General features: G+C 51.9%; 8 protein-coding genes across 8 annotated transcripts; 5 read left to right on the forward strand and 3 right to left on the reverse strand.

The window, feature by feature from the left end:
• Positions 1-176: 176 nt before the first annotated feature.
• On the forward strand, positions 177-2,253 carry AtWU_10345 (CobW domain protein; the record flags this gene model as incomplete). The annotated part of the gene is made up of 5 exons (XM_035505449.1): positions 177-293; positions 361-449; positions 500-811; positions 882-1,331; positions 1,410-2,253. 5 exons carry the CDS (start codon positions 177-179, stop codon positions 2,251-2,253), a joined length of 1,812 nt encoding a protein of 603 aa, XP_035361342.1.
• A 92-nt stretch (positions 2,254-2,345) lies between these two features.
• On the reverse strand, positions 2,346-4,149 carry AtWU_10346 (cytochrome P450; the record flags this gene model as incomplete). The annotated part of the gene is made up of 4 exons (XM_035505450.1): positions 2,346-2,960; positions 3,031-3,415; positions 3,489-3,904; positions 3,958-4,149. 4 exons carry the CDS (start codon positions 4,147-4,149, stop codon positions 2,346-2,348), a joined length of 1,608 nt encoding a protein of 535 aa, XP_035361343.1.
• Positions 4,150-4,709: 560 nt separating this feature from the next.
• AtWU_10347 (SDR family oxidoreductase) lies at positions 4,710-5,820 on the forward strand (the record flags this gene model as incomplete). The annotated part of the gene is made up of 3 exons (XM_035505451.1): positions 4,710-5,034; positions 5,087-5,480; positions 5,538-5,820. The coding sequence occupies 3 exons, from the start codon at positions 4,710-4,712 to the stop codon at positions 5,818-5,820; spliced, it is 1,002 nt and encodes a 333-aa protein (XP_035361344.1).
• A 350-nt stretch (positions 5,821-6,170) lies between these two features.
• Positions 6,171-7,357, reverse strand: AtWU_10348 (lipase/thioesterase family protein; the record flags this gene model as incomplete). Its single annotated transcript, XM_035505452.1, has 3 exons — positions 6,171-6,892; positions 6,956-7,101; positions 7,158-7,357. The coding sequence occupies 3 exons, from the start codon at positions 7,355-7,357 to the stop codon at positions 6,171-6,173; spliced, it is 1,068 nt and encodes a 355-aa protein (XP_035361345.1).
• Positions 7,358-7,730: 373 nt separating this feature from the next.
• AtWU_10349 (flavin-containing monooxygenase) lies at positions 7,731-9,188 on the forward strand (the record flags this gene model as incomplete). Its single annotated transcript, XM_035505453.1, has 1 exon — positions 7,731-9,188. The coding sequence occupies one exon, from the start codon at positions 7,731-7,733 to the stop codon at positions 9,186-9,188; it is 1,458 nt and encodes a 485-aa protein (XP_035361346.1).
• An 830-nt stretch (positions 9,189-10,018) lies between these two features.
• AtWU_10350 (salicylate hydroxylase) lies at positions 10,019-11,497 on the forward strand (the record flags this gene model as incomplete). Its single annotated transcript, XM_035505454.1, has 3 exons — positions 10,019-10,333; positions 10,393-11,323; positions 11,400-11,497. 3 exons carry the CDS (start codon positions 10,019-10,021, stop codon positions 11,495-11,497), a joined length of 1,344 nt encoding a protein of 447 aa, XP_035361347.1.
• A 3,362-nt stretch (positions 11,498-14,859) lies between these two features.
• On the reverse strand, positions 14,860-15,210 carry AtWU_10351 (uncharacterized protein; the record flags this gene model as incomplete). The annotated part of the gene is made up of 1 exon (XM_035505455.1): positions 14,860-15,210. One exon carries the CDS (start codon positions 15,208-15,210, stop codon positions 14,860-14,862), a length of 351 nt encoding a protein of 116 aa, XP_035361348.1.
• A 765-nt stretch (positions 15,211-15,975) lies between these two features.
• AtWU_10352 (NACHT domain protein) lies at positions 15,976-22,327 on the forward strand (the record flags this gene model as incomplete). Its single annotated transcript, XM_035505456.1, has 4 exons — positions 15,976-16,425; positions 16,480-16,819; positions 16,880-17,155; positions 17,211-22,327. The coding sequence occupies 4 exons, from the start codon at positions 15,976-15,978 to the stop codon at positions 22,325-22,327; spliced, it is 6,183 nt and encodes a 2,060-aa protein (XP_035361349.1).
• Between the last annotated feature and the right edge of the window lie 131 nt (positions 22,328-22,458).

Consider the following 22,458-nt stretch of genomic DNA (forward strand, 5'->3'; position numbering starts at 1 on the left):
GGGTGCAAACCAATCACAACGTCGATGAAACTAACCAACCCTAAGTAGTATACATTAGTATATACACCTTGGTGGTGACAACTATATAACATAGATGAAGTAGAAAAGATTACTCTAATCCTCCATTTGATTCTGATTCTTCTCATTTTTCAAAAATTAACAAAGAATTCAAGAAAATGATCGACTCCGGCAAAGAATCCCTTCACCCAACAATCCCCAACAATGCATTGGAGAGCCCAGCTCCTACATCCAAGAGGAGAAAGCTGCCTGTTACTCTCCTTTCTGGATTCTTAGTACTTCTCCCCACCCTCCCTTTATTCCTCAAATATACAGAAATCTAATATAATGGCTCATAACTAGGGAAGCGGCAAAACCACCCTCCTCGAACACATCCTCCTCTCGCCTGACCATGGCCTCCGCATTGCAGTTATAGTCAATGACATGAGCAGGTACATTACCCATCCTCTATATACCCCGTACCATCTAACAAAAGGAATAGTCTTAACATCGACGCAACCCTAATTAAACACCACCACACCGTCTCGCACACAAAAGAATCCCTCATCCAGCTGCAGAACGGCTGTATATGCTGCACTCTCCGCGGGGATTTACTCGCCGAGCTAGCGCGACTCGCATCCCAAGATGGCGTCGAGTACGTCGTTATCGAAAGCACGGGGATCAGTGAGCCGATGCAGGTGGCTGAGACGTTCACGGCGGAGTTTGGGGCCGCAATGTTGGAGGCGGATGGGGATGGGAGTGGAGCTGAGCAGCAGGTGTTGAGTGTGGAGGAGAGGAAGGTTATTGAGGATATGTATATCTCTCCCCTTTCCCCCATGTTTTCATTACATGAGTGACGCGTGCTGATGGATTGGTATGTATAGTGTCAAACAAGGCGGCCTACACACCCTCACCACCCTGGACACAACCGTAACCGTCATCGACGCATTCAATCTCTACTCGAACCTCGATACCGCGGAGTTCCTCTCTGATAGATATACCTCCGGGGAAGTCATCCCGGAAGATGAGAGAACCATCTCCGATCTAATGGTCGATCAGATTGAGTTTGCGGATGTGATTATCATCAATAAGATTGATCTTGTTGATAAGGTTGCCAAGGACAAAATCCACACGTTGATTAAATTGCTCAATCCCGCTGCGAAGGTCTTGGAGGCAAAGTACTCCAAGATTGATGTGCGGGAGATTCTGGACACGGGGAGGTTTGATTTCGTTAAGGCGGCGAGTGGTGCCGGTTGGTTGAGGAGTCTGCATGAGATGAGTCGGCTGAGTACGGGGAATGGGGAGAGAGTGGCGCCGAAGCCGGAGACGCTTGAGTATGTATTCCCTTCTTTTTTTTTCCTTTGATCGTTTTGTGTGAAGGGTCAATGGTGCAAAGCTAATAACTTGAGCAGGTACGGTATCAATAACTTTGTGTATACGGCTAGAAGGCCGTTTCATCCGCGCAGGCTGTTCAAGTTGCTGCATGATAAGTTTATTATTTTGCAGAATGCGGCTGGGGAGGATGATGATGAAGATGATGAAGATGATGAGGAGGAGGATGACGATAATGATGAAGAGATGAAAGATGACGATGAAGACAACACCGAGGACGAAGAAGAAGAAGACGACGATGATGAAGAAGACATCACCTCCATCCCACCCGAAACCATCCTGTCTAACAAACGCTCCGACCCCATCCTCGCCCCCATCCTCCGCTCCAAAGGCTTCTTCTGGCTCGCCACCCGCCCATACCAATTCGGCGAATGGAGTCAAGCCGGCGCCATGCTCACATTAGGCTGTGGTGGCGGGTGGTTCGCCGAACTACCTGACGAAGCATGGCCGGAGGATGCGGACGTGCGCAAGTCCATTGAAGATGACTTCAAGGGCGAATGGGGCGATCGGCGTCAGGAGATTGTGTTCATTGGGGAGGGTATTGATACGACGGCGATTAAAAAGCTGCTTGATGAGTGTCTATTAGATAAGAAGGAGATGAAGAAGTGGGAGAAGGTGATGCGGACGAAGGGTGTTAAGAGGGCAGAGAAGCAGGAGATCATGGCGGGGATTTGGGAGGATGGATGGGAGGATTGGCCTAATTTGGAGGATGATGATATCAAAGATGAGGAGGAGGTGAAGGGGGAGAATAGTGGGAAGAGGAAGGCGAGTGAGCTGTTGAATGGGCATGGACATGGCCATGCTCATGGGCACTCTCATGCACATGGACCGGGACATAAGAGTCGACCAGTGGTCAAGAAGTGATGCGTTGATAAAATTATAGACTGGTATTGACAAAAGTAACTATTTGCATAACTCATAAAACTTATATACGCTCCATCCCAATTATCAAGTATTTACCATCCCTCCACCCTCCTCATCCTCAAATGCATCCCTTCAACGGGCTTCGTCGTAACCGCTCCAGCAATATGAATAACCTGATTTGGATCCTTCATTTCCACCTCATACCTCCCCAACACTCCCGCCAATGCACACCTCAGCTCCGCTTTAGCAAAGTCCTTTCCGATACACGCTCTCTGCCCATGCAAAAACGTTATCTGAGCATAATTTGTCCCGGCTCCTCCATGTCCATTCACCACCTGATTTCCCTCTTTATCTGTGTCCACCCATCGCTCTGGCCTGAACACATCCGCGTCCTCGCCCCAGAACTCTGGACTGCGATTAATAGCGTACGGACAGAGGAGGATCCTCGTTCCTTTCGGGATGGCGGTATTGGCGACAGTAGTGTCGCGGATGGATTCACGCAGAGTCAGAGGGACGGTGGGATACAGGCGGAGGACCTCCTGGACGATGCCGTTCAGTAGGGGCAGGGATTCAAGGTCTGCGTGGGTAATAGGTGACGATCCTGTTGGGATACGGGAGCGGATCTCGTCTCGCAGACGGGGCTGGTATGTTGGGTGTAGGGTGAGAAGGTAGCAGGCCCAGGTGAAGGCGCTGGCGGTGGTTTCGTGCTGTCTTCTATTTAGTATATATGCCCATCATAGATTTAAGAATCAGTATGGGGGTTGGGTCAAGACATACACCAGCAGCAAGGAACGTCAGCATCTGATCAACTAGCTCATCATCACTAAAGTCACCACCTAGCATCATCGTGCCGAGAATATCCGCTTCCAGTTCTGCGGCCGTGGCTTTCGTCTGAAGCATCGCGGCTCTCTTCTCTGATACAATGTCCTTGCACAGGTCGCGGAGGAAGCCTGTCTCCGTGTCGATGACCTTGTTCATGCGCCATGGCAGTTTCCGGGCAAACCACTGCGGGAGGAGAACGTTGACTGCCAAGAAGGCGATCTTCTCGCGGGTCGGCTCCAAAATGGCGAGGAAGCTGTCGGCGACTTTGTTCTCGGGGTTGTGGAGCGAGCGAAAGTCGCGGCCCATGGCGGCGGGGCCGATGATATCTAGTGTTAGACGACTATTCGTCGCTTAGTATTGTATTTGTAAAGGTGGGATGTTGGCTGCTAAAAAATAAAGGGGATGGTTTGTACCTCGCCCAGACACTCATCTCCACGCACGACTCATTCGCATCCATCTCTTTCTGCAGCTCATCCATCAATAACCCCGTTTTCTCCCACATCAGCGCATACAGCGCACGAATATGCCGTACGTTGAACGACGGCGTCAACGCCCGACGCTGCTTCTTATGTGCACTTCCTTCGGACAGAATCAGCCCGAAGCCGATGATCCGTGCTAGAAATTCGCGAGTGCGCCAGGGCTTCTCGAAGTCATACGTGTTGGTGCTCATGATGTCCAGCAGGGCCTGGTGGTTCGTGGCGATCAAGAAACTGCGGTTGAGAATGTCGCGGAAATGAATGAGGCCATTGTTGGGGATGGTTTTCATCCATTGCAGTGGGAGACGACCGCGGGGGTCGTCGAAGAGGACGCGCGCATGGTTGAGGTTGCCCTGGAACTTTTAGTGACTGTTATTGCAATGAGAAGGTAGAGTACAAAGTATACCGGTAGGGTAGGCAGATGACGCAATGGATTCACCCAGTATGGATAGATAATGAACCCCCAGACAAATCGGAGAATAAGATTGCCTGCCAGTGCGAGCAGCGTCACACTGCGAAAGGCCCAGTCGGGGAGTAAACTGTGTTGAAGAAGGTAGCCCTCTACGAGGGACGCTGCCAGCAGCACGAGAGAGTCCATGATGTGTTACAATGTTGGACAGACATAGCAGAGAATAATTTCAAAATGAAAGTCATGTTGAGGAGAAATATTGCAGTCGGAAAAAGAGTATGAGGATCGACATCATCCAGGGTCAACCGAAGTGCGTCTGTCTTGCCTCGGTTGCCATGAGCCGACGATCAGCCCTAGTTGACCCCTCATCGCTCAACATTATCAGATAGGCTAGTACGGAGTAGATATGGAGTATATTCTACCCCAATACCTTATTTATGGGGGATAGGAACAAATCACATGGGATCGGCACCGTTGATCGGCGTCAATGCAGACCAGTGGATCAACATCTCCGCAATTTGTTGTTGTCCGAAAGTTAACCGCGGATCAATCGCAACGATTTCCCGTTTGGGGAGTTCTCAGTTTGTGGAATGTACAGAATGCCGCGTTCATGCCACAATCTTCAGCCATGTGAGCCTCGGCCATCGATGGAAGGGATATATAGCAAGGGCTGCCACACTTTTACCTTATCTTAGCTTGATCAAGGTACCTGGAATAAATCACCACCAATAGAATTGTATACCACCATCATGTCATTCATCCCTCCTGTTGTCCACGAATGGACTCAAACTGCGCTGGCCAATCTGCCCCCTCCAGCACAGCAAGCATTGCTGCACCCATTGGTCCCTAAAGCTCTCGCTGCTATCTTAGCTTTCACTGCTCTGCGCCAAACCAACCGCGTCCTTAACTCGCTATCCCTTAGCAATATCAGCACCCGGAAATGGGACAATGCCCGCGAACTCGTCCTCCTAACCGGTGGATGCAGTGGTATCGGCAAGCAAGTCATGACAGAATTATCCTCGCACGGCGCGAAGGTGATCATTCTCGACATTAGTGAACCTACCTTCAAACTCCGTACGCCCTCCCTTCCCTACACTATAATATTTCAGCCACTAATATAAAACAGCACCCAACGTCCACTTCTACAAAGCAGATATCACCTCCTCCGCCGCACTGCACCCCGTGGCAGAACAAATCCGGCGCGAACACGGCCATCCCACAGTTCTTGTGAACAACGCAGGTGTCGCCAACGACGCGACGATCCTCGACGAACCGGAGGCCAAGATCAGACAAACATTCGAAGTGAATACGATTTCGCACTTTCTCACCGTGAAGGAGTTCCTCCCTGCCATGATCGAGAGAAACCATGGCCATGTCGTGACGGTGGCTAGTCAGGCTAGTTTCATGTCGCTCGGGGAGATCGTGGACTATAGCTGTTCGAAGGCGAGTGCGTTGGCATTCCATGAGGGGCTGGGGCAGGAGTTGAAGTATTGGCATAAGACTACGGGGGTAAAGACGAGGTAAGCTTTCTTCTCTTTTCTCTTTTCGATGCAGGGAAGAGGGCTAATAGTGCATAGTGTGGTTCATCCGCTGTGGGTGCGCACACCCATGATTCAGCAGCTCACAGATGCTGGAAAGGAATTCAAGCAGCCTGTTTTGACGGTGGAGAGGGTGGGGAGTACTATCGCGAAGCAGATTATCTCAGGGAAGAGTGGACAGCTTGTTTTACCTGAATCATTGTGGTGGATTAGTTTGGTGCGGGCGTGGCCGACATGGTTGCAGGAGACGGCGAGGGGGTTGGCATCGAAGGATTTGGTCAAGTTGAGGGCGTGGCAGAAAGAGAATGATGTTAGTAAATAGTTACTTTATTTGGTTGTGGAGTTTAGGTTATTCATGTATAATGTTAATATAATGATTTGTGTAAGATGCATTGCACGAGTTGAGTTTATTGATGGATTTAGAACAAGAAACGGTGTAGCTACTTGGTCAAAGTGTATATGATATGTCAGAAGTCTTTCAAGGCACATACTGCCTGCTACGTGGCATCTCGTCTTGACATATCTCAAAATATACCAATTCCATGTCTCATTGCATATGTACTATTCAAATCTTCACAAAAAATACTACAACTGAACTTATACCAACAATAAAGCTATCCCCTGCCAGCAATATATACTCCTTTCCAGCCATACACATCTACACTGCAGCCATCATAGAGTCTCCCCCAACCACCCCCTCACCCTCATCCCCTGCCCCGTCTCCTCTTTCTCGCCAATATACAAATTATAAATCGGCGCCACATGTCCCTCTCCCTCTCCAACACAAAACTCCATCTCCCCCTTGAACCCCTCCCTCAACTTCTCCACAAACCCCTCAATCACAGGCAACAGAATCTCTCTCCCGCCACCACAAACCAACACTTTCTCCACGGGGAAAGACTCAAACCACTCCACCGGCGCGCTCGACAAATCCGTATAATGGTCCCGTTCCCCGGACCCAAGATACGCCTGCGCCCAGGGCCCCGCAACAGCGGGGGTAATCAGGTCCCCGCGCGAGTCAATCTCCTGGTCGGTGTAGTCCGAGGCTAGACTAGTCCAGGGAGCGATCATGATGGCTCCGCGGAGGGATTCTTCACAAGGGATGGGGGCGATCTGAGGGTGGGGATGAGCGAGGTGGGAGAGGACTCCACCGACGAGATTCCCGCCTGCGGAGTCCCCGCCGAGGAGGATTTGGGATGGGGAGTGAGTGGTCAGGATGTGGCGGAGGGCGGAGGTTGCTTGGCGGAGTTGGGTTGGGTAAGTGGCCCCCGGGGCGAGAGTGTAGGTTAGTGTGAAGATGGAGAGTGATTTGTTGTGATATTTCCGCAGATGAGTTATAAGGTTCAAAAAGAATTGGAAGTAGCCTCTGTTGGCGGGGAGGGCGAAGCCGCCTCCTATATTTGTTCTGTGAGTGGGAGGTTGTAGAGAAGGGATGATGGAAGGGGGAGGGGATGTACCGTGATACCAAATCAAGATATTGTCCGCTTTCGGGTCCCCGATCCAATGTCCCAGAGCCCCGTCACCCAGGTCTACTGACTTGGAGGGTAGCTTGTGCTTCCGGACGTAACGTTCGTAGGTATGGTCCGTGGTTGGAAGGGCATATCTGAATTGTTAGTGGACATGGGCTTTGTCGGGGTTGGTTGCGGTCGAGTAACATACTGCATTTGGGCCACTGTCAAGCGGGCCGTGGCTTTGCGGAATGCTGCATAGCCAATATGCAGCACCAACGTCTTAGGGTATGCGGTAGAACGCCAAAGGGAGGTCAGGAGGGCCCAGAAAACTGTCAAAGTAATTGACGCAAGAGCTGGCACCAAGTCCAGTTTCTCCGCCAAAGAAAGCGAGATTTTGGGAGCAATCATATCGGGTAGGATACCGGTCTCAAGAAAGTGCTGTTTACAGTAATGGCTACATCCTGGCTGTGCGACAGCGAGTTTAAGACTTCACGGGCCACTGTACCACCCAGTCTGAAATGCAAAAGATCCAAGAGGCCGATTCGGTTCAATCGCATGTGAGGGTCGCAAGGGTTGCCGTTTTGGGAGGGATTGGCCGCTGATCGCCAGGTCCATTTTTGATGCCCCAACGGCCGGCGGTTGCGATCTATCAGGATAGCCTCGGACTCATCATTGCGCTGCATCTGCAGCCGAGGCCATGTGAGCTGCATGCCTCGTTATAAGTAGCCTGTACGACCGCTCATTTTATCATCCACCATCATCATACCGCTCTTGTTCCATCATGGAGACTGATTTGGACGTTGTTATTGTCGGTGCCGGCATCTCTGGCATCAATGCGGCATATCGCATTCAATCTCAATTCCCCAACTATCGTTACACTATTTTAGAGGCCCGCGATGCTCTTGGCGGCACCTGGGATTTCTTCAAATATCCCGGCATCCGCTCCGATTCCGATCTCTTTTCCTTCGGCTTTTCATGGTTTCCCTGGGATGGTAATAGCCCCATCGCCGAGGCCTCCACCATCCGCTCATATATGCACCGTGCCACTCGAAAATATGGCATCGACAAGAAAATTCGCTACCAGCACCGCCTACTCGGCGCCGACTGGTCCTCCTCCGACCAGCTCTGGTCCCTGACCGTCGACCATGACGGGCAATCACGCGCCCTGACTGCACGGTTCGTCATTTTCGGCACCGGCTACTACGACTACAGACAACCTCTCGAAGCCGATATCCCGAACCTCTCCCGCTTCTCGGGGGAAGTCATCCATCCTCAATTCTGGCCCGAAGACCTTGACTACAGCAACAAGAAGATCGTAGTCGTCGGCTCCGGTGCCACTGCTATCACTCTGATTCCCAAGCTGGCCGAGAAGGCCGCGCAAGTAACCATGCTGCAGCGCAGCCCAACCTATATCCTCTCCCTGCCCAACCGCAACCGCTCGTGGTACAGCTACATTTTACCTGCCGCCATCTCGCGCCGCATCCAGCGCATTACCTGGTTCATCAGCGGCCACCTCTTCTTCCTCTTCTGCCGGACCTTCCCTACAGTCGCGCGCTTCCTTCTCCGTCTCTCCGTCTCCAGTCAACTCCCCGCCCATGTCTCCCACTCCCCGCATTTCAAACCCCGCTACAACCCCTGGGATCAGCGTCTCTGCATCTGCCCGGACGGCGACTTCTTCCGCGCCCTGCACACCGGCCACGCCGACGTGAAAACCGACACCATCTCCACCGTCACTGAATCCGGTGTCGAGCTCTCCTCCGGCGACTCCCTCGACGCGGACATCATTGTCACAGCCACAGGGCTGAGACTGCTTATTGCCGGCGGCGCCTCCGTCACGGTCGATGGTGAACCCATACACATCCCCAGCAAGTTCCTCTGGCATGGCATGATGATGCAGGATCTGCCCAATGCAGCGTTCGTGATCGGGTACACCAATGCGTCGTGGACGTTGGGTGCCGACGCTACGGCGTTGTTTATCTGTCGGTTGTTGAAGCAGTTGGAGACGACTGGTGTGAAGGCGGCTGTTCCACGGTTGCAGCCGGGAGAGGCGGGAAGCTTGAAGGAGCGGCCACTGTTGAATTTGAATTCGACGTATATCACCCGCGCGTCCGGGGCGTTGCCCAAGGCGGCAGATCGGGGGCCGTGGGTGTCAAGGGGAAACTACTTGAAAGATGTATGGTTTGCGGAACATGGGGATTTGGATGGCTTGGTGTTTGAGGGGGGAAAGAAGCAGTTGTAATGCTTGGTTAGTAGATTAGATTATGGAGGACGTTCGGCGGAGTGATTGATTTGGTGTTGGCTTTATGTTCATGTATTACGACTGGCGTATATATATCCTTGTGTGTTTTTCTATTAATCATTTTGAAGATACTACTACATTTCAATGCAAGATATATCTCCTGTTTCAAGTCATACATGTTGTCATCTTCCTTACGGGATAAGTCCTCCACTCCTAATATACAGCATAGAGAATCTGCTTTCATATAATTCAACATATATAAAGATAACAAGTTCAGCTTCAAGGGCTCCACTATAATATAAATTCTTTTCTATTCCCTTCAAATTGTACTTAGAATATCACTCACAGTACTAGATTGTAGATGCAAGATGCTGAATACGGAATGACATCATACCCAAACAGCAAACATACATTCCCGAACTCGGCTGCCGATAACTCTATGGAAAGTCAGAAGTCAAATTCCTTCCGGGCGATCCGCATCTCCACATCTAGATACTGTCAGGTTCTGGATGACGATGCTGAAGATGGAAGTCCTTGCTTGTTATGAAGCTGTGGAGCTATGTTGGGGGAGATCATTGTAAGAGTGACTCCCGAGATGTGTTCCGAGTGAGGTATCATATTTAGGTGCGGTGTCATGGATAGAAGATATGTTGGGAAATAATACCGATGCATTAACCGACTGATGTTGCACAAGGGGTAGTAGGATTGTATTGGTAGCCATGATGTCACTGCTTTGGTTTTGTATAAGTACACTCATCTCACTTACCTCTCTCTTTACGATAACTTGAAACCATACTTACCTGCACTATACAAAATACTACAAAGTCAGTATGGACACCTACAAAGACACCTTCCCCCGCATCAAGGGCCAACCCCTGCATGTCCTCATCGTCGGCGCCGGCATCGCAGGCCTTTCCGCCGCCCTGGCGATCCATAAAACCGGCCACAAAGTAACCATCCTCGAGCGGGTGCGGGAAATCGCCGAGGTCGGGGCGGGCATCCAGATGGCGCCGAATGCAGCGCGGATTCTCGGTCGCTTGGGTCTACTGGAGAAGGTCATGGAGAAGGCGAATGTGTTGGAGATGAATTCTCTCCGACGGTATAAGAATGATGAGGAGCTGGGGAAGGCGGAGTTGATGCCTTCTGTATGTTATACCATATCTTTACCTTTGATCATTGCGGGGGGCGGCTAATGTGTGTGTAGGTCGGAGAAAAGTATCACGCCCCCCTTGCCGTCATCCATCGCGGCGACTTGCAAAGTATCCTGCTTGAGGCGGTACGGTCGGAAAATATCCCCATTCGAACTGACTCGCGAGTTGTCTGTGCGGCGCCCGATTTCTCTGCGCGCGTGCAGCTTCATACCGGGGAATGGGTATCCGGGGATGTTGTTATCGGGGCGGATGGGATCAAATCCGATCTGCGACACCAGATGGCGGCGCAACATGGCGTTCAGGATATTTGTCAGCCGACTGGGGATGCGGCGTACCGGATCCAGATCCCTGAGGATAAAATGAAAGGGGATCCGCGGGCGCGGGAGTTACTGAAAAAGAATGTCGGGATGCGGTGGATGGGACCGGGAGGCCATATTATGGCGTATCCGATGAAGAACAATACCGTGTATAATATGGTGTTGTTGCATCCGCAGAAAGAAGGCGCGGAGACGGAGGAAAGCTGGACGAATAAGGGAGATAAACGGGAGATGGAGGAATTTTATTCCGAGTGGAATGGACTCGTTCGCGATTTATTGAGTTATGTTCCGGATTGGGAGGTGATGGAGTGGACGCTGAATTCGCATTTCCCGCTGCCGACGTGGATTGAGAACCGCGTGGTTCTGATGGGCGATGCGTGCCATCCTATGCTGCCGTATGTGGCGCAGGGAGCGGCGCAGGCGATCGAAGATGCTGGGGTGCTCGGGTGTGTATTGGCCTTGACGGACGATATCGATAGCGCATTGGCGGTTTATGAGCGGGTACGAAAGGATCGCGCCGAACAGATCCAGAAGAGTGCGGCAGTGACACGGAAAGCGCTGCATTTGCCGGATGGCGAGGAACAGCGCAAGCGCGACGAGGCTATTCGCGGCCCTGGGAAGAACCCGGATCTTTGGGCGGATAAATCCTGGCAGGATTTCATGTGGGGTGAGTTTGTGCCATTCTGATTAATGCGGTGGTTCTGAAGATGCGATACTGACGGGTGGTTGTTATGTTACTGTAGGTACGGATGTCATGAAGGAGACCGTCGACAACTTCGACGATTTGGTTGCTCGCAGTCACGGATACCATCCACATGCGTTGAATGCGGTGGCTTATTAGGATGCTTCTTTTTGTGATAAATCCGACCGAGGGACCTGTCAATAATAACAATGGTGGATATCGTGAGATTCGGCGACTCCGTGGAATTGTACATCCAGCGACAACAATGATACACCTAGTAAAGAAGCAAACGAGCTTGTGGACATCTAGACCCGGCGATCAGCCAGCCAACCAACCCGGGGTTCAGCATCACACCCACAGCATCCATCCTAAGCACCTTGGTGCCCCGAAGGTCCAACCATCCCCATCCAGCTGATTGCGCCTCCTGCGGTGATGCCGGCCAGAGTGACACGTCAAGGCAGCCACTAAGCACAACACTGCTACACGGCGAGGAATTGAGAATCGCATAACTCATGATGTTGAATGGATTCGAATTCCGAAGAAATCCCGTCTGGTGGAGGGAAAAGGTGACTAAGTAAGGGGTAGACTCAGCTTAATCTACTTCAGTCTATTGGGGCGATCAGTCAGATATTATATTAATCTACTAGCTACGGTAGTCTGACCCATTTATGGGACAGCGCTAGGATTTGTGCTATGCTGGACTGAAGGCTACATTCTGACTTGTGCGTCTGACTGTGGAGGCAGTGTTTTGGGGTTGCATAGATAGTGCTGGTCCAGCAGTAGCGTTGAAACGGCGATGGTCTAGCGTCGTCGCGAAGTTTTGCTTCTTTTGATGGGGAAGGATGTGACAGGATCCGAGATGGAAATAGCTGATAGTTACGGAAGTATAGGATTGTGGTGTATTCGATACGTGAGTAGTATTGTATGTCTATTGGCAGGGTACTGCTGATATATACTATTGTCTACTGTGTAACACCGGTGTTGTCTACAGCGCATGTATTCCGTACTGTAGTACTAGGTTGCATTCCTCTTGATGATCGATCGCGGATACTCACCACTATGGGTTTGTGAAAACAGCATAATGCTTTTAATTGGATATATTGCTTTTTCTAGACAAAGTTGTTGGATCTTCGGATCAAGTTGGGGGATTAGCCGAGCATGACGACGATGCATACATAGTATTCTAAGGTGGAGATATATATTCAAAATGGGTTTACGGGGACTCCGAAATATTGATCGCACCCATGATCACACCCATGTTCTTTCCAAATACAGGGTATTACTGATAGACAATAATATTCTACAATAGGCGTAGTTTGAGCCTTTGCCTCACTATGAGATTCTAGTAACACACCTTTCTACAATCTTCTTCAAGTGAAGTAGATAGATAGTGTGTGATAGTTTAGAGGGCGGGTGGGTTGGGAATGCTGAATCCATACTTGCCGTGACTGCTGCCGGGCACTCCAGTGCTAGCAAATACATACCACGCGAGACCTCCATTTCCATCTGCGTTCTGTCTGCATCTGCATTCTGTCTGCACCGGCTGCCGCAGCAGTCACTCGACATGATCTTTGTGTAACCTGACTCTACTAATTGACAGTTGACACATTCTATGCAGAACACCACCCATCAAACTAATCCAATGTGGTTGCATGCAATTGATGGTTGAATGCGATCATCGACACCCAATTCTTGCAAACTGGGTATGTCCTGTCTGCCTGCAAACCACAGCAGTACTCGAGAGTACCTCCCACAGTAGCCACGAGCATGGCATCCTCCTGTTCAGCCGGAGTTTTGCGAGTGGGGTAGCTGAGTTGGGTTAAGGATTGAATTTTGCTCGAGCACTGGAGCATCTGCAAGTAAGTGGACCCCTTGCTGTTGGTGGTATCCCGTCCGTAGGTAGGGAATGGTAGACGACGCAGACGCGAGGTGAGTTCGGCGCTTTGCTGTAGCTAGCAGAAGAGATTTCAGTTCTTCCGGCATGATCGACATCAAGGACATGGTGAGTGCCGGAGTCCTGGGAACTAAGTGTGGCAAGAAGATACTGTATAGTGTATACCCCATCCTGCGCTCATAAAAAATCATCTCCACTTTGAAAGTTGGATGAACATGCGGACAGGACAGGCTGGGCCTGTCAGGGTCAGTGTTGGTTCCCGCATTACTGGAACCACTCGGACGCTAGACTGTAACAGGCACGACGAGGATCGATCGCTTCCGCCAGGGATGGATCCCGTGCTTTCGTTCCTTGGTCCGTCCTCGGTCGCTTCGCCATGACGATTCGAACATCTCCCCCTCTTGACAGAACAAGGCACGAACTATGGAGTAAACTTTAGGTCATGAATCCACCACTTGGCAGCTTTCAGGTGCCTGCCAGGTGCCTGCCACCCTTTGTTGGGTTTGCAATATTCTCCTTCAAGTCAAATCCGTCCGCTTTTCTCCCCGAGACATCGGCAATGGCGCCGTGTCCCTTACCGATAACTGGATCGAGCCTTCTCGCTGAACCGTCACGTGGGAGCCAAAATTATCCACCCGCCGCGGATTGCAGCCATTGTGAATCTCCGATCTCTCTTTCCAGCTGAATGACGAGATTCTTCCGTCCATCCATACCGACCCACCCGCCATGCCTCCTGACTGAATCAGATCTGCTTATTGCCCCGAGATCCCACGGGCTCCATGAAACTAATGTATCCCTCTTGATCCGGCTAATCATGACTCCTGCCTGCAATTTTCGGGGTTCCATCCTGGTGCGTCGGGGACTACGCGGCCTGCACATTGGCCAAATCAGGAACGTCAATCCCAACTTGGTCAGGATCAGACGCTTCCACACTCTCCTGAGCTAAAACAGCTCTGTTTGGTCATCAACCCAAAATTACATACAGGTTCAGCACTGGCTGCTGCGGAGGTTCCGGATCGTGCACCCACCGCGCTAAGCGGGCCGGGGCGGTTCCTCAGCCGGGAGTCTGTGTGTGCTTGCCAACCATGGAACTCCCAATCATCCAGCGCATGGCAATGGTGTTGGCACTGGTTTTGGATGGAAGACCAGATCGTGTATCGACACAGTTACTCCGGTAGACAAGAAACCTAAGCAAATGTATTCACCGGCTCAGTTTGACAATTAAACCGATTGTTCTGTCCGAGGTAGGCAACCGTCTATCCCGTCTTCAGCCCGGTGGAACCTTCTCTGCCTGCTGAGTAGCCGAACTAATTCTAACATACAGAATACTGGCATGGTATCGACTTTACATACCACGATGATCACTTCGAGTCCTGCCAGCCGAGAAGGATTCATCCAATCCGCGTCCGTCCCCTCGATCGGCAGTTCGTCAGGACGATGCGGGTTTGCCCACTATCTGACTCTCGCTCGTTGCCATTGGCCCCGATCGAAGAGTTGGGCCCATCCAGCCCCCTCCGCCCCAGTCGGGAGATCACGTCCTCTCTCTACCCCTCAGGCAGCCACAGCTGAACTCTTGCCCTAGCAAGGATCATAGCTGTTCAATAGACTATGCAGCCAGAAGGGGTAACTAGCACAAGGAGGAGCTCAGCTCTAGTCCAGCGGAGACTCCGAGTTGCTGGTCAAAGTAGCTGGAAACGGCCGCCACGAGCAATTCACGAGACCCAATGTGAGCTTTATTCGTCTGCCCCTGCCGCTGCTCGTGGGTGTGGGCACCATACGGGATATGGCCCGTGTTGAATGACAGAAAGTCCCGGGACACCGGTGCTAATGTGGAGAGTGACATTGCACTCGTCCAGACTGGCCTGTGCTGCTCCACTGCCCATCCCGTCCGCATGGTCAAGAAATGGGACAGTAGTCGATATGCAGTAGGCTGGGATGTACTGCGCAGAGGGTTCACCTTCCTTTCTGATACGCCCATCGTGTCATCACGAAGCTGTCCCCCCTCCATCTCCCTTTGCAGGTGTCCAGCGGCGAATACCCTGCATTCGTGATGTCAATGCCATGGAGACCAAACTTTGATCGTCAGAGGGGATGCAAAGAGTCAAAGACATGGGTTTTGCAACCCCATTGACAGCAATTTCTCTATTGGTCCCCTCCGAAAGAAACTTTGATTTGGAATTCTCAGCCGTTCTGGCGGTGCTGAGAGGCCAAAGATACAGAGGGACCCATCGGGATCAGACTCTTTTCAGCCACGCTATGCTGCAAGAGGTATCATCATGGATGGGGGGTTAAGCTTGCCACTATTGCTCGCTCATGAATCGTGCTCACACGCCAGCCCACATCATTGCATCAGCCCCCGGTAACCCAATCCAACCCCCTGTCTAGGGTCTTTTTTTTCTTTGCTTTTCCTACTTATTTAAGTGACCTTTCCTCCCACAGAGAAAGTTCTTTCTCTCTCCCAGATTGATACGAGGATTAACCTCTTAATCAAAGCCTTTGTTCTTCCATGTGTTAGGTTGCCGTTTTGCGTCGCTATTTTTCTTGTATAGTGAGTTGTTGCCGCTGCTTCTCCGGAGAGACCTCTGCTGAGCCTGACCTTCCTCCACGGCCTACAGTCACCCCCTCCAGATACCCCAAGCAGTCGCCACAACTCACTCGCACTCCTTCTCCCGTGAAGAAAACACAAACACCACCTTCGAGGCCCACAGAAACACCAGATCTTGCTGATACTCAAACAATCACAATGGCCCCATCTATCCTGTCCCCCGTCCCTAGCAGCTTTGCTTCCCCCCTCTCCCCCAAGATGCCCAGACGTATCTCGGGATTCGCGGAGAGTGATACAATGTCCAACAATGGCATGTCTCGCTCAATTACTTCCAGAAGGGTGTCCTCCCGCAGGCTCGACCCTCAGGAGACGGAATTCTCCCGGAAACTGTCTATCCTTCAGCGCCAGACCGGTGATGAGCTGGGCTTGACCATCTCGGGTGACTCCTATGAGATGGTCCTGTCCTGGATCCAGGACGAACGTATGACCCTTGTCCCCCCCGACGGAAGCGACTATGACAAGGTCCTCGGCTGGGCACAGCTCTTCGTTACTAGACTCCGGTCTTTTGAAGAGGCTATTGAGGGCTTCACCAACGTCAGCGGCCTTGCCTTCCAGATGGCTTACGGTTACTGCCTTCTCCTTCTCAAGGTATGCTCGCCTGATCTCTAATATGAGGATTCCGCTGATGGTCGTTCATTCTAGCTCGGTGACGAGAATGCCTCCGCTTTGATGACATCCTTTGGCTTTTTCTACAGCAACTCCACAGCCCTTGGAAACCTTCTTGAACGGACTGGGCTTTTCAGTGTGAGTAGTGATATCCGCCGGCAGCTGGTCCAGGCACTTGAGGACTTGGTGCACCTGGTCGCCAGTGTAGCCATGCACTTTCACAAGGCCGTTCTCCGCCTAGGGGATGAGTGGGAATACATCAACATCTACGAGGCTTTCCCGGAGCAAATCCACAAATTCCGCCGTGCTTGCGAAGAGATTAGCGAGTCCATGTGGAAGCACCAGCTTGTGAAGGAACGCGGTGATGAGACCAAAGGCAAGCTTTCTTCCCTCTTTCTGATATCGAAACATAAACTGACATTGTCCGAACCTCCAGTCGCCGATGTTAGGGCTGTCAGATCCTGGCTCAACCCCGAAGACCGTGTCCTCTCCAACGTTGCCGAAACCGTCTCACACCTTGCCCATGACCGCGAGGAAAACACCTGCCGCTGGGTCAAGCAAGCTCTGTTTGACTTCGTAACAAGCGAAAACAAGGTTCTGTCCATCGTGGGCAAGCCAGGCTCTGGTAAAACCGTTCTGGCATCTGTTCTTGTTGACAATCTGCAACACGCGATCCGCGGAGTCCCCTACAAGACTCTGTTTGTCCCCATCAGTAAGTCCAATCAGAGGTTAACCTTTCTGATCCATATTTTACTAACATAATTTAGATGCTCGTCTTCCTGCCGGGACTAGGCCCCGGGCTATCGTCAAGGCCATTCTGTCGCAGCTATTCGAGAAGCGCATTGGAAACGTCGAGCTGCTCCAAATTCTGACTGATGCCTTCCAACGCAGCAAAAAGGCTACGAACGATAATGATTACGATAACATCCTCTGGAACGCTTTGGAAAATGCGTTGGGCGCTGCACTTCAGGGTGCTAAGGATCTTGTCATTGTTGTTGATGGCATCGACGAGGCTTCCTGCGGTGAATCTGCACTGCTGCAGAAGCTGAGCGCTGCCACAATGAAGGGCACAAACGTGAAGTTGATCACCCTGGGTGCAGAGACGCCAGCCAAGGCACCAGGCCACCACACTGTGCCGGTCACGGATGAGCGAATTTTCGAAGACATTGCTACCGTTGTGCGGAGCCAGTTCCTTAAGGCCAAGGAGAGCGTTGTTTTCCCTGAGCTTGATGACATTGAGCAGGAGTCCATTGTGGATCGCATCACCGAAGCCTCAAAGGGCTCATTCCTGTGGGCCAAGCTTGCCTCGAAGCGCGTTCGCAGCGCGGATAATGCCGATAACCTGAACAAGGCGGTGGATGATGTCGTGAACGCCAAGATGACCATCACCAACCTCGTCCTCGAAACAGTGCAGCATAAGGGCGTAACCGACGAGGCTCGCCTGATGTTGCTGTGGCTCGCAACAGCTGACCGCCCTCTTCTGTTTAAGGAATTGCAGAATCTGGCCTCTATCCAGATCGACAAATTGGCAATTGCCGAGGGCTACCAGATCGAACCACGCAAGGTCCTTAGGCCTGTCAGTTCTTTGGTATTTTTCCAGGACGGGCAGGTCTATCTTCGTCACGGTCTCATTCGCGAAGCGGTCTTGGAGGTCTTCTCCAAAGGCAAATTGATCCCCAACGTCAAGGACCGTCACGCCGACTTTGTGACTAGGTTGTTGATCTATATCAAGTCGTACGTCACTGAGCCGCAGGGCAAGGAGCCCTCTCTCTCCCCTCTTATCGGCCACGAAACGGATTCGCTGGTCAGCAGGTACCCTCTGCTTGAATTTGCTGTTCAATATTGGGTGTCTCATCTGAGACAAACGACCGTCTTTGTCAACCAGGGTGAGACTGGTGCCGCGAAGGAGTTTGCCAAGGTGTTGCCGACTTCGATCACCGTTCTCCTGCTTCAGAGGACTCTCTGGGCGAACAGGCCCACTCCTGAGCTGTTGACCTACCAGACCACGGTGACTACTATATGCCGCCAAATTCTGAACCCCAAGGATAGGGTCACTCTTCAGTCCATCATCAACCTCGCGCTATTCTTCCGCGACGTTGAATATATCCCGGAGGCGACACCCCTGTTGTTCGAGGCTACCCGCCTGAGCCGCGAACTGCTGGTTAACAGCCCGTCTTTCACGGCACAATTGGCCAACATTTTCCTAGAGCTGACCGTGAGCCGCGTTACGGAGAGCAAGACGGAGATTATGACCATGCGCGAAGAGACTCTTAATCTCCTTGTCACTTGCTACACAAAGCTCTACGGCGAATCCCACAAGATGGTCATCTCCACTCGGGAGCAGTTGGTCAAGCACTATCAAACAATCAAGGACTTCCAAAGGGCCGAGGAAATCAGCAAGCACATCAAGATCCTCACTGTCGGAGAGCAGGGCATTGAGTCACGTGAATACCATGGTGACTGGGGAGTGCGCGTCAGGGGACATCGCGGCAAGGTTGTCCAGACCAGAATCAATGACTTCTTGGAGATTGAAGAACATGACCTTCTGATTGAACGTTCCGAATCCTTCGACTTTGAAGCCATGATCAAGGAGGCCGAGCAGTATACTGCGCAGGGCAAGTTTGACCTCGCGGAGCGCATCTACGTCGAAATCTGGCAGCGCGTGAACAAGGAATGCCGCACCAACATGACTGCCTTGTGGGAAGAGAGGAAGCTGGCGTCTGTCCTTGCTTACTCTCATTTCTTGAAGTCTCAGAAGAAAGAATACCAAGCCGCTTCCATTCTGTCCAGTGCTTGGCAGGAGCATGAGCAGACTAGTCTTACCATCTCTGATACCTCGGTCTCTTACTTCCAGGAAATCGCAAAGATGATGAAGGTGGTCGGCATTTCCACCTTGGCTCTAACCGTCTTCAAGCACTGCTCTGAATACTACAAGAGCACAAACCGCACCCAGACGTCGAGCTTCAAGGAGGTACAGCAAAGCATCGAGTCCACATCGAAGGAGGTCATGCAGTCCTTCAGTTCTGAAACGGTCATGTCCGAGACCACGGTTGAGGAAATGGTTTACGAGGCATCGAGCTCCATTACCACCATGTCTCAGATGTCGTTCACTGCGACGACAGAGCTCTATGCTCAATATGTTGAACAGCACCGCTGGCAAGCCGCCACTCGGCTGATCAAGAAGGTCCTCCACGGTGTTTGGCCCGCACTCTTCGCCCCGAACTTGCAAGATGTCACCCTTCCGTCCAAGCATGTAGAGAGCTGCATTGACCTTGCCGAGCGTCTCAGCAAGTGCTACTATTCTCGTCGTCGTTTGAGCAAAGAGGAAGATATCCGCGTCCGTATCTACCGCGCGTTGCGGGGTGGTCGTAAGGTCGACGACAAGCTCAGGCAACACAACACGGATGAGCTGCTTCGTTTGCTGAAGCGCAACTCCCAGACTGACAAGATCATTAACCTTCACCAGGAGTTGCTGAATGACTACGTCAGCCACTACGGCCCGGGCGATGCAATTGTGATCAAGACCCTGTGGACTTTGGCCGAGCTGACGCACCCTCGCCCCATCTTTGTTGATTACTACCTGCAGATCGTTCGCACTCTGAACAAGGACTCTTCTACTTGCCATCCCGAGGCATTCCAGCCATTGGTCATTGTCGCGACCGAGCTGTGGAATCAAGGCCGGTACTCCGACGCTGTGCAGCACTTCAAGATCCTTTTCACCTCCTTCATCAGCAATCCCAAGCTCAGCCCCAGGTTCCAGGACCAGACCTTCGTGCAGACAATCTTTAACCGGTACACTCACTGCTTGCGCAGCGTCCGCACTGAGTTTACTGCCCTGCACCAGGTCACTGTTGAGTACCAGACCAAGGTCAAGGCAGTTTTCGGTGTTACTGCTACCATCAGCCTGCAAGCCTCTCTGACTCTCGCAAAGCTGTGCCAGGAGTCCAAGTCGTATGAGGTCCAGGCCATCACCATCTACGAAGAGCTGCTTGCGACAAAGTCTCAAGACATCGATCTTGGAGAGATCTCCAATACCCTGGACGCTATTTATGAAGAGCAGGCAGCTCTCGTGACGGAGAATGCGGAGTCTGTGACTACGCAGCAGGCCGACCGCGCTCTGAAGGTCTTGAAGAAGCGCACATCGACCGTGCGGAAAACCCACGGTTGGGCCCACGAGGAATCCCTCACCCGGATGAAGCAGATGATCTCTTTCCACGCCGAACGCAAGGAAACCGAGACTGTATTGAGCGAGCTCAAGCAAGCTACCGTGGAAATTTTGAAGTCTGAGACTTCTACCACCCGCCTGATTGCCGCTGCTTCCACTATCGCGTCCAGCTACATTGCGTCCAACCAGATCCAGAAGGCGACCGAGCTTACTCAAGAGATCTACCGTCAGATTGTCATGAAGGATACCTCCAACGTCAAGTCCGTGCAGTTCGACCTTGCTTCGAAGGAGCGTCAGAGCCTCAGTTTCCTGGCACAGCTTGAGTACAGTCTGCGCCGTAGCACATCGGTTACGATCACCGAGATCCTGGCCGCTCTGACGACCGAATATGTTTACTTCGAAGAATTCAGAAGCCTGACCAAGTCCAAGACGAGCTCCATTCACACAGTCTCTGTGTCTACCGCGCGCCTGTACCACTTCCTGTTGTCCAACAACCGTCAGACCGCTGCGGCCCGCGTTTTTGATGAATTCGTGGACTACTTCGTCGCTACCGAGGGCAAGCGGGTGAAGCTGACCGAGCCTGCACAGGTACGCATCTTCGCTGAGACCATCCTGCGTCACTTCAGCACCCACCGCTCGGATGACTTCATCCGTTCCATCGGTATCACTAGCAACGACTACGTGGACCAGCTGCTGAAGAGCCAGAGATGGGGCAGCGCTTGCGATCTTGCCCTTGCCTCGTTCCAATACATCAAGTCCCACCAGGAGGTCTACCGCTCTGTCGGGATCGTCAAGTTCATCTTCGCTCTTGGTATGACTATTGCGGGTCGTGACCTTGTCGCTCGCCCTGATGAAGCCTCTCGCCAGAAGATGCTGGGTGTCTCTTCCGTTATCATCAAGGAAGCGCTCACCGTCATCAAGGGTCTGAAGCTCGACATGGGCGGCGTCAACTTCGAGCAGCTTAGTAAGTTGATCGGATTGCTTGGAGACCTGAAGGACTATGGCAACCTGGCATGGCTCCTCACCATCCTGTGGGATAGCCGCGAGGCGCACCGCAACTGGCCATCCTACACCCTTTCTCTCGGCCACCGTCTCATCATTGCTCGCTTCCAGATCGGCAAGTACAAGGACGCTATCCGTCTGGCCGAGGACATCACCTACAACTGCCGCCGCGTGCACGGACCTCGTCACCCCAGCACTCTGGAGATGTCGACTCTGCTGACGCAGTTGTATACTAAGGTGGCTACCAGCCACCAGAACCACAAGGAGCTAGCCAACCGCTACTACAAGAAGTGCGCCCAGGTGCATGAGAGCATTCTTCGTGCCTTCAGCGACCCCTACTATGCTGACTACGAGGACAACCTTGAGGCCAGTCTGAGCATCGATGGCTCTATGTACGGCGATGCGCAGGACAGCACCCCTGATACTGTTCCCGAGGCCCAGCGTGTTCGCCAGCACCTGCAGCTCTTCAAGCTGGCCGTTGAGCGTCTGGGTGACTGGCCCGGTGACTACCAGGACTACGTGCGTATGAACCGTGATGTGTTCGCAGCATACCTCGAGGACCTGAAAGGAGTTGAGGGAGTCGAGAAGTGGAACCTGAAGGCGTTTGGCTCTGGCAAAGCTTCGAGCAACGACGATGTGTTGAACTTGGACTTGCAGTCTTGGGATATTATTGATACCCAGGGTAGCCCTGTTGTTGAGCCGGAGGAGGAATTGTAATGATCATGTTTGCATGGATTGGATTATCTGATGATTGGCTCATGTTGTGATTTTCCTGTTTTGGATTTACTTGGCTTTGGTTGATTCCCTCTATTAGTTTGCTTTTTCACTTACTTGCCTGACACCTAATT

The sequence above is a fragment of the Aspergillus tubingensis genome (genome assembly GCF_013340325.1).
Source record: "Aspergillus tubingensis WU-2223L DNA, scaffold_13, whole genome shotgun sequence".
In the NCBI taxonomy this organism is placed as follows: Eukaryota; Fungi; Ascomycota; class Eurotiomycetes; order Eurotiales; family Aspergillaceae; genus Aspergillus; species Aspergillus tubingensis.